General features: G+C 40.8%; 1 protein-coding gene across 1 annotated transcript in view; it reads left to right on the top strand.

The window, feature by feature from the left end:
* The window catches only part of CDR1 (cerebellar degeneration related protein 1), a 1,171-nt gene extending 774 nt beyond the window's left edge, over positions 1-397 (top strand). The window contains 3 exon segments of the mRNA XM_035005866.1: positions 7-51; positions 150-251; positions 253-397. Of these exon segments, the coding sequence (XP_034861757.1) occupies positions 7-51; positions 150-251; positions 253-397 (292 nt within the window).
* The last annotated feature ends 10,009 nt before the right edge of the window (positions 398-10,406 follow it).

The following is a 10,406-nucleotide window of genomic DNA, read 5'->3' as shown; positions in this document are numbered from 1 at the left end:
ACATAAATTTTCTGGAAGACGTGGCTTTACTGGAAGACCTGGATTTACTTAGTGGAAGACATAAATTTTGTCTGGAAGACGTGGACTGATTGGAAGACTGGATTGGTGGAAGACATGGATTGGTTGGAAGACCTGGATTTCTCCGGAAGATATGGATTTGGCGGAAGACATAGATTTTTCTGGAAGACGTGGACTGAGTGGAAGACCTGGATTTCTTTCTGGAAGACGTCGATTGCCTGGAAGACCTGGATTTTTCCGGAAGACATAAGTTAGCTGGAAGACTTGGATTGATTGGAAGACTTGGATTTGGTGGAAGACAAAGTTTTTTCTGGAAGACGTGGATTGGCTGGAAGACCTTGAAATTGCTGGAAGACGTGGATTGTCTGGAAGACCTTGAAACCATTGGAAGACATAGATTTTCTGGAAGACATGGATTTTCCTGGAAGATACAGATTTTGTGGAAGACCTATAATTACTGGAAGACGTGGATTATCTGGAAGACGTGAATTTTCTGGAAGACAAGGATTAGCTGGAAGACCTTGATGCTGTTGGAAGACTTGGAATTTGTTGGAAGACTTGGAGTTGCTGGAAGACCTGGAGTTGTTGGAAGACCTTGACACTGGCGCCATTGGAAACCCTGGACATTAGAGACATTGGAAGCACAGGATGTTGGAGACATTGGAAGCCTTGGATTTGGTGGACATTGGTTATTCTGGACATTGGAGACTTTGGAGACCCTGAATGTTGGAATTCATGGGTATTGGAAGCCCTGAATACTAGAGACATTGTAAGTCCTGTACCTTGGAAGCCTTAAACATTGGAAGATATAGACAACAGAAGATCTAAACATTCAGAAAGCCTAAATCAGAAGCCCTGGATATTGGGAGACATTTGGAAAACCTGGGTATTGACACATTTGTGTTAAGACATAAAATTTGGAAGTTGAAATTTTCATGATGCTGTAAGTCAAGGGTGTTGGCAGCCCTGGACATTAGGAAACTTGGACATTAAGATGTCAGGATGTAAAAAGACCTAGGTTTTTTACCCCAGACACTGGGGATGTTGGAATACCTAAACATTGGAAGACCAGTTCTTGGAGATATTGAAAGACTTGGATGGTAGAACTGGTGATAATGAGACACTATAAAACCAGAATTTAGGAGACACTGAAGGTTGTACAAACTGAATGATGTAAGCACTAGAAGATATTAGAAGAGCTGGACTTGGACACAATGAAACACGTAGACTCTAGAAGACCTGCATATAGGAGACACTGGAAGATTTGGAACATAGAAAAATCACAACTTAGAACTCTGGACCCAGAAAGACAAGACCTGGATCTTGAAGACTGATTGTTAGAGAAAGTAGAAGACCTAGACTTTCAATTTCCCCCATATCGAGATTAGAAAACCCGCATTGGAGATGCTTCAGGCCAGAGAGTGGAAGACATTGAGTGTTTTAACATTTAGAAGATCTGGCAATTGGAGATGTTGGAAGCTATGGCGCTCAGAAAACCTGATGTTAGAGACACTAAAGAATTGAAAGGCTTAATCTTAGAGATGCTAGAAGGTCATGTTGACAGATACTGGCGATGTTGAAAGACTTTCATGTTAGGCCCTGGTATGACATTTAAAGACCTATCATAAGGCTACTCCAATAGTCTTTATGCCTATGACATCTCTTTCCCTAAAAAGCAAAACACAGAGAAAAGACATTTTAGGAAGACAACAAAGAGGAAGCAGGAAATTCAAATAAAAGCAAGTAGTTTGAATGGGTTGGAACCTATTTTCATGGTCTCAATGAACTAGCTTTCTAGGTCCATTTGTTTGACAGGATGGAAATGATGAATTATCAAAGAATAAGCAATATCAAGGCTTGGAGAACTACTTAGCTTTAGCTAGGAGTCAGCAAATGTTTTCTATTAATAGTTAAGTTTTTAAAGGCCATATGGTTTCTATTGGAAGACGTGGAGTTGTTGGAAGAACTATCCAACTCTGTCATTATAGTGTAGCCATAGACAATACATAAATGAGTGGGTATGGTTTTGTTGCAATAATACTTTATTTAAAAAAAAAAAAAAACAACAGTTGGACCAGATTTTAACCAAGGGCCTTAGTTTGCCAGGCCCAGCTCTTTATGCCAAATCTAGGGTATAGTAAGTATATTAAGTACATTCCAGGCTAGCATTCACATGCAAAAGAATGGATAGAGTACTTTGAAGCCCAGTGGTAAATAAACATACTATGTATGTGATGATGCTCAGGACATGAGGCTAGCAAGAACCTAAGAACAGAGTTTAGGTCTCCACTTACTTGTTTCAGGGACCCAATAAGGATATTTGTATTCAGAGCCAAAATTAAATGGGTAGCATCCAGGACCCCAGGCAAGGGGGGCTAGGGTTCAGTGCAGATACCCTAATTTGGTAGGCTGGAAACTTAAAAAGAAAACTAAAGAAGAAAGGCACTTTTTCAGATTGGGGCTATCCTTCCAGGACTAAGCACCACTCACCCAAAGAGAGGGAGTCCCCAGTCCAGGGCAGACAAGAAGTAGCAAAGCCCTCACTCTATTTCCCATGTTCTTCTCATTAGGGCACTCCTCATACCACTGCCAACTAATCAAGAGCCACCTCTAGGTGTCTGTAATGATGGAGGAGAAGAGGAAGGAGACTACAGCTTTGTAGTCTCATCTCAGGCACTCTGGCTTCAGGTAAGAAGTTTAATTTCTGTTCTTACCCACCAGAGCTTAAGTGAGAAACTTAAGAGATCAGGGTTGAGTTGTAGGCTGAAGATCCTTAGTGCTTAGTCAGATGGGGCCGAGGAAGACACAGACTATCACATATATTCTATGAAAGAGAATACTGGCAGACAAAACCGGTTCTGGAGCACTGGGACCAGGTCATGATTTAAAGGTTAAGTAGTGGAATACACAGAAAATGGGCAGCCACTGAAGATTTTTGAACAACCAAGTACCAGAATCAGAACTCTAAACAAGGAATGTTTGTCAAGCAGCAAAGTGCTGAAGACTAACAGATCTATCTATCTATCTATCTATCTATCTATCTATCTATCTATCTATCTAGATATAGATATATATATACACACACACACACCTACGTACACACTAGGACATGAAAGTCTCCCAGTTAAAACAGTAAAAGGGTTGGGATGTGAGTTATGAGGCCACCGTGATCATCCAGGTGAAGTGGTAATGGGGGCCCAGGGATAAGGCAGTGACAGCCCTATTTCTCTACAGATCCAGCATTGGGATGATGATGAGTATTCAGCATGCTGAAAAGCATGATTTTAAGCTTCTTGAATGCTATCAGAATACATGAAATAACAAAGATGTTCAGAAGCTACTTATGACGAATTGTCCTCACCTAGTAACACTGCTTGGATATCCCAATTTTCTCTCAAAGGCAGCTAAGCTAGTAACTTGGTGGTTTAAGCAAAGTAGGTCCTGCATAGTTTTATCTTTAGCTCCTATTAACACAGTGTGACCTCATTATCTCAAAAGTGGAACCAAGTGGATGGATTATTTTCTAGAGAATAGGAATACATCCATGTGAAAAAAGTCATTAAAAGTAACCACTATATAAATAAATATCATGCAATGATAACTACATTCTAAGTAAATCATATATAAATGAAGCTGTAGGTCAAAGAGTAACATAGGGACAAAGGAATTACTGTTTCAGGTCTCTTTCACAAGCAAAGAAAAATACTGAAAATCCATTTTTATTCCTTCTCTCTTCTTAAAACCATCATGCTACCATTTTTTGAGGGAAATTAGGTAAAATATCAAAATATTAAGATTTTGCAAAGACAGGAGTAAACTATCATATTTAGCTCTATGATGCTAATAATAATAATAATGATAATAATAGCAACAATTTATTGAGCGCTTGCTATGTGCCAGGCACTGTACTAAGCATTTCTTATAATCTCATAGCAATCCTATAATGCAGGTATTTTTGACCCCGTTTTACAGATTAGAAACTCAAGTCTGAAATGGTTAAGAGGCATGTCCCCAGTAACATGGCTGGTAGCTGGCAGGGACAGGACTGAAAGCAGGTCTGATTCCACAGCCTCGGCCCTAGGCTGACTTGTCACACCCCAACAACGCAAGGGTTATCCTGCCAGGACTAAGCACCACTCACCCAAAGAGAGGAAGTGCCCCGCCCAGAGCAGACAAGAAGTAGCAAAGCCCCCTTACCTAAGTCCCATGTTCTTCTCATTATGGTCCTCATCACATCACTGCCAAGTGACCAAGAGCCAACTCTAGGTGTTTGCAAAAACGGGTTAATTATATCACTGGCTTTACATAGTAATGCAAGAAAGATGAAGTGCGATGTCTCGAGCACAACTAGATTCATATGTAATTCCTCAACATTCATTGTTCATGGTAATGTACTGTTTAGCCTTTCATCTATTTTCTATTGGATTTTATGGCTCCCAAGAACATATACACTCTGTTCGTACCACAATTTATTTTTGATTCTTAGGTAAACATGCATAGCACATTGACATCGAGACCATTAAAGGTAACTCCATGTAAAGTTCAGTGATTAGTGTATTCCATAGCACAAACATGGTTCACACACTCCTTTCCACTATACACACTCTCCTCGAAGCCCTTTATTAGCATTCAGGTGGTGGCAGCTCTGTAATCCAAATGTGTGGTTTAAAGAGACTTCTCTGCATTTTGAACTTAAAAGATCTTAAACAAACAAAAGCCTCTTTTTAAATGTAATACCGGTTTTCTAATACTCTCTACAAAATTCAGCAACTTGGGCTGTTCTTTCTCCCCACCTCCTTTTCCTTTCTTTTCTTTTTGCCAGTGGTTAAATATGTCTGTAAAGAAGAAACTGCCATGACCTTCATAATACTGAACACAAGAATTTACCTGAACCATTTGACAACAGGAAAATTCTTCTCACTCAAACTGTGTGTAAAATCTTCTAAAAGAAATTTCAGCTTGCCAATTTTGGGGACTATTCTTAATTTGAAAAAGAAAAAAAGAAACACCCAGTTACATGGCCATATTGCCATGCACTTCTATTTCTACCACTTAGCCCATACCAACTTTCAAATCTGCCTGTAAGTTCTGCTCACTTGTTAAATTCAGCCATATTGAAATTTTCTGGCTTTTATCCTCATCAATGATACTTCTTAGACTACTTTAACTGGATATTTCCTTAAATAAGAATTAGATTTATCTCAATAATTTATTTCAAATGGCCTGGGCCCTAGGCAAACGTTTGCATCTTATCAAGCCAAAGTCTAGGCATTCCTATGACAACTAAACTCATATAATAGTCAGTTACCCATTGTAGCATTTTCTATTAATGGTTCCCGGTTGCTGCTCTTCAACTTAAATTTGCTTTCTCTAATTCTGGTCAAATTAAGAGAAAAAAGTGCCAAGGCAGTAATCTCAATGAATGGTAAAATTATCAGGAAACCACATTCTCTAAAGGCATATGGAACCACTGATTATACTGGTAAAACAATCATTGACTTAAAACTATTTACCTCTAGATATGATTAAGAATACACCAATTATCCTTGGAACCTTGGAACAGCAACCCTGACAGAGTTCTTTCTGCTTTGGTTTATGAAAACAATAGATACAACATGTTAAGGTGTTTTCCTCATAATATCTATTATTTGCCCCAAGCCCTGTAACTCAGAAGAAAAGTAGCAATTATTACAAATAAGAAACTCACAGGAGGTCCCCTCTGTCTTTCTTTTCAGGAAATTGATGCTATGTTTGTTTCTCTTTTTTCTGTGCCTAACTCACTTTTCTGGAAGGGACTAAACCATGGTCAAATTTGAACCAGAAGCACAATTTTTAAAATATCAAGAACACAGTGCAGCAACAATACTACTTACCTTGGTCTCTGTGAAAGGGCTCAGGTACACTCAAAGTCAACCAATGAGACTGATGCAGCTTTCTCTGAAGGTAACAGTGTCAGAGATAGAGGGACCTTAGAGACCAAGTGGTCCTAATCTCTCATTTGACGGATAAGGAAAGAGTAGGGTGATTTGAATAAGACCATCCATTGAGCTGGTGGTGGAGTCAAAATTTGGAATCAAGGTTTCCTAGCTCCTGGGCCCACTACCATTTGCATTGTATTTTCTAGTACAATTCTGTTTAGACTTAGAACAGCAGTTGGCAACTACGGCTGTATGAAAAAATCAGTTGAGGAGCTTTCAAAATAAACAGATGCTGACCCCATCCCTGATTCAGCACATCCAGGGGCAGGTCCCAGAAATCTGTAATTTTTAAAGCTCCCCAACCTGATCTGGATGCATTGAGAACTACTATGGCTTAGAGCAAGCGTGTAAGCTTCTCTGGCACTGTGTGTGTGTGTGTGTGTGTGTGTGGCGGGGGGGGGGGGTCACTAGATCCACAGCACTCGAAAATGAGTTTTTGACTCTCATCTGCCTCTTTTGAACCTGTTGAGGAATGTCTGTCATCTCAACTGTAACTATGCAAGCAAGCCCTTTTAACTTTTGTATTTTTTCCCCTTTCCTCTGATCACGTCAAACTCAGGTATAGGTAACCCATCGTTCAGACCTCCAGGCTAGGGGTGGGGTGGATTACTGATTTCCACCACCTTTAGGGAAGAAGTTTCAGTCAGAATTGCTTTCCCAGAGGATAGTCAAATGTTCAGATCCCCGCAAAGACCAGATATGAGAACAGACAAGATCTATGGAAATGAACTCTAACAGCTTCTACAAGCTCCTTGATTAGATACCAAAGTAAATGCAGGAGTCCATTCTAAATGCACTGCCCCTCGGGACTGACCAATAGCTACTTCACACAAGCGCTGCAAAGCAAGTGCACTGATACCAAACCAGGTAAAAGGCAAGGGTCTAGATTCTTTCTGTTGAAATACAAGTTAGGCTGAATCAGAATTAAAATAAAGTTCAGGATCAAGAGTACAAAGCCAAATTGTGCAGCCAAGTAGAGTAGCTCCCCTCCCTAGGTATGAGAGTTGAGTTCCTGAAACCCTCGAAGTAGAGGAATTTGTGTGGGAGGGATTCACAAGCTTTCGGGGAAAACTGGGGCAGGCAAGGGAGTATTAAGACAGCCCAGACAATTGGTCTGTTCCCTCAAATAAAACACCAAGTAAACTGAAGCTTGTTGGTCTTTTCCTAATTTTACATTAGCAGTAGTGATTACTGGGCAATTAATTTCTATTTCTCTCTGACCTCAAGGTGAGGACAATCATGGCGTCAATGCAAACGCAGATATGGGGGAAGAATCAAGACACTTGGGTTTTGTCTGGAGATATGTAAGCTCAGTCTTCTGCACTACTTTCATCTTCCGCCTTTCTGTCGGCTGTTTGTGGAAAGGGTTGGAATGACGAGGTCCGAAGGTCCAGCCTCTTCTCCCCTGTTGAAGCAAACAGAGGGAAAGGACTTATTGGCCTTCATTTGAAGGTTTCTTATTACTGCTTTATAGGGTTGTGGGTAATCATTTCAATCTTGCCTGTGGGTCAATAAATACTCCGTCGAAGGCTCGCCTTCCTCTGAATCACTACAGCCATTTGATGTGCAGAGGGGCTGCTTCAACATTCTTCGAGTTCTGGATGTTTCCCTAAGCTGACCTCTTCTATCAATTTCTGATATGATCATATCTCGGAAAAATGTCTCAACTGTCTTCTGAGGGTGAGAATCTCACAGTTCAGCAAAATGTCACTTCATTCAATGTCTTCAAATCCTACAGCCCCCCCCCCCCCAAATGCTTTGCAGATGCTACAACACTTTCAATTTCTTCTACCACTGGAAGAAAACTTTCACAGTCCGTTACAACCTCGTTCTGAAGTTGCTGCCCGGTTCCATTAGGGGGTGACTGTGTTATTTCTCTCACCAATTCTTCTACTATCGTTAAAGCATTACAAATGGAGAAATTTTGCCAAGCTACTTTCACAGTAAGTTCCGGGGTCTCTCTCATCTGATCTGCGAGGAAATCAAATGTACGCCAAGTCCAGGACATCATGAACAATTTTTAGCACTCCCAGATGCACGGGATGAAGGAGTGGAGTCGTACCTGGGGGAATGGAGATGACTGGAACATGAGGATCAGCGTTTACTATTGCACTTTTGTCAGTGGGAGCCATGTCTGGAATCAGTGACACTTTGAATTCATGATTTTTTCAGTTTAAATATAGTTTAACCTCAGGAACAAAACACTTCAAAAACCAGTCCGAAAAAGAGTTTCTCAGTGGCCCATATTTTATGGTTTCCCTCCATGTAAACAGAAAAGTGTCTTTAGCCTTCTTTTTGAAGAGGGCAAGGATTTTGGAATCTGTGAAGCAACATGGATTTAATCCGAAAGTCGCCAGAAGCACTGGAACAAAACAAAATTTTGAGCTTGTCTTCTCTGGGCTGGAGGCCTCTGGTCTTTTTCTCATCCTTTGCAATAGATGTGCAAGTAGGCACGCGCTTCTGGCGCGGGGCCGGCTCATCGGCGCTGAAGACACAGCCATTTTCCTCAGCTTCTTCAGGTATTCAGGATACTTGGCGGCAGCTTCACGACCCGCTTCCTCTGCCAGCCATTTCTTGTCACACAGACCACAGCGTTTCTCAAAGCTATCCAACCACCCATTACTGGCGATGAATGTTACAACGTTTGGTCCAGATCGAAACTGAAACTTGCATTTGTGGGATTCTCACTGGCAGATGATGCATACAGGAGGAGGCCTATTCAGCTTTCTCTGCGTTAGAAGCCACCCATGTCCAATTTTTCCATTGTCTCTCCTTTGACATTTCAAGCTATGTATGATTTTCTCAATGATTCTGGTGTGCCCCTCAATACACTGGCCCCAACAGCTTTCTCATTTTTCTTTACTGTGCAAATTATAAATCTATTAACACCCCAAAAACACCCTACAGAGGTCTCAGTTTCACCATTCTCAAGCATTTCAAGAACTTTCATTTTGTTTGCTATAGACATCCCTTTTCTTGCCCTCGTTGCTCTTCTTGCATTTCTATCGTCTGTATTCTTGGTTTGCTGCTTGGATGCCATTCTTACCCAAACTTATGCAAATTTACAAGTATTGAAAGTTTTTAGATCACTGTGCAGCACACGACACTAATCTGTGATGTATACGAAGCCAAGGACAGCATTCACAAGACAAAAAAGAAAAGCGAAACAGCTTTTGTATGACAACACGTGTGTGCGACCAATGGCAGCAGAGGGAAGAACAGGTGGAAGACCAAGGGCAGAAGCAAGCAGCCCCAGTGTTGGTCTTGTCCCATGAGATCGTCAGCAAGATGACATGATGGTGACTTAAACTTGAATATTGTTCCAAAACTCTCAAAGGTGCACACTAGGTCAACTCAACGTTTGTATGAGAATGACTTGCAGTTGTGACAGGACCATGGAACTCGGGAGTTAAGGTTAGGCCACCAGGCTGAGCTGAGAAGCACAAATATCACCATCTAGGAGAAAGCAGACACAAAAATAGGAAATGAAGCCCGGAACAGAGGCAGGCTGCCTGAGTAGCTTTTACATTAGCGAGGAAACAGAAATTTGGAAGAATAATAATATATGCCAAATCGCCCTTACAAAGGCTGTACCAATTTGTATGCTCGCTAACAGTGGATGAGAGTCTTTTCTCCCGTATGTTCACCAACATGAAATATTACCGATCTTTGTAATTTGTGCCAAACAGAAGGTGAACAACAAGGTAGCTCATTTTTGTTTAATTTTCATTTCTTTAATCATCTTTCCATATGGTGAGTCATTTCTATTTCTTCATCTTTAAATTGTCTGTTTATATCCTTTGCCCACATTAGAATGTTTTTCTTGCTGATTTGTAGGCACTATCAGCATATTAGGGAACTCTTATTTTTAACTCTATGTTGCAAACGTTTTATCCGAGCCTGCCATTTACTTTTTAACTTTGTCTTTTGCCATAAAGAGGGTTCAAATGTTCTATGTAGTCAAATGTTTCATGCCTTGCTTTGAAAAGGCTTCCCCTCCCTAAGATGATAAAAATATGTTCACATATTTTCCTTCATTATTTTTACAGCTCTGTGGTATTATTTCAAGGTATGAGGAAAGGATGGACTACTCAGTGAATGGTGTTTGGAATAACTGAGCGTCCATCTACAAGGGTGTCAGAAGGCCTCTCTCAATGGCATTTCCCCTCCATACTAGAGACAGGGGCTCTGGTCGAGTCAGAGCCCCAAGATGACCAAGTTGGAGGCTCAAGTTGATTCCAGTTGATGGCTCAATGTTCTCTGGAGGTCAGTATAGCTCGAGGAGGGGAGTGTTTCCAAATAAATCATTAACTTCTATACATTTTGCTGGCTTAAGTTCTGTTCTGCTACCAGTCTATACTCCTGCCTTCTGTCAACTGAGGGACAATATCCAGTTCTCAGATCTCTGAC

The sequence above is a fragment of the Mirounga leonina genome, unplaced genomic scaffold, assembly GCF_011800145.1.
Source record: "Mirounga leonina isolate KUSES-001 unplaced genomic scaffold, KU_Mleo_1.0 Mir_101664, whole genome shotgun sequence".
In the NCBI taxonomy this organism is placed as follows: domain Eukaryota; kingdom Metazoa; phylum Chordata; class Mammalia; order Carnivora; family Phocidae; genus Mirounga; species Mirounga leonina.
The sequence above is the reverse complement of the archived record's forward strand: the minus strand, read 5'-3'. Positions and strand labels throughout refer to the sequence as shown.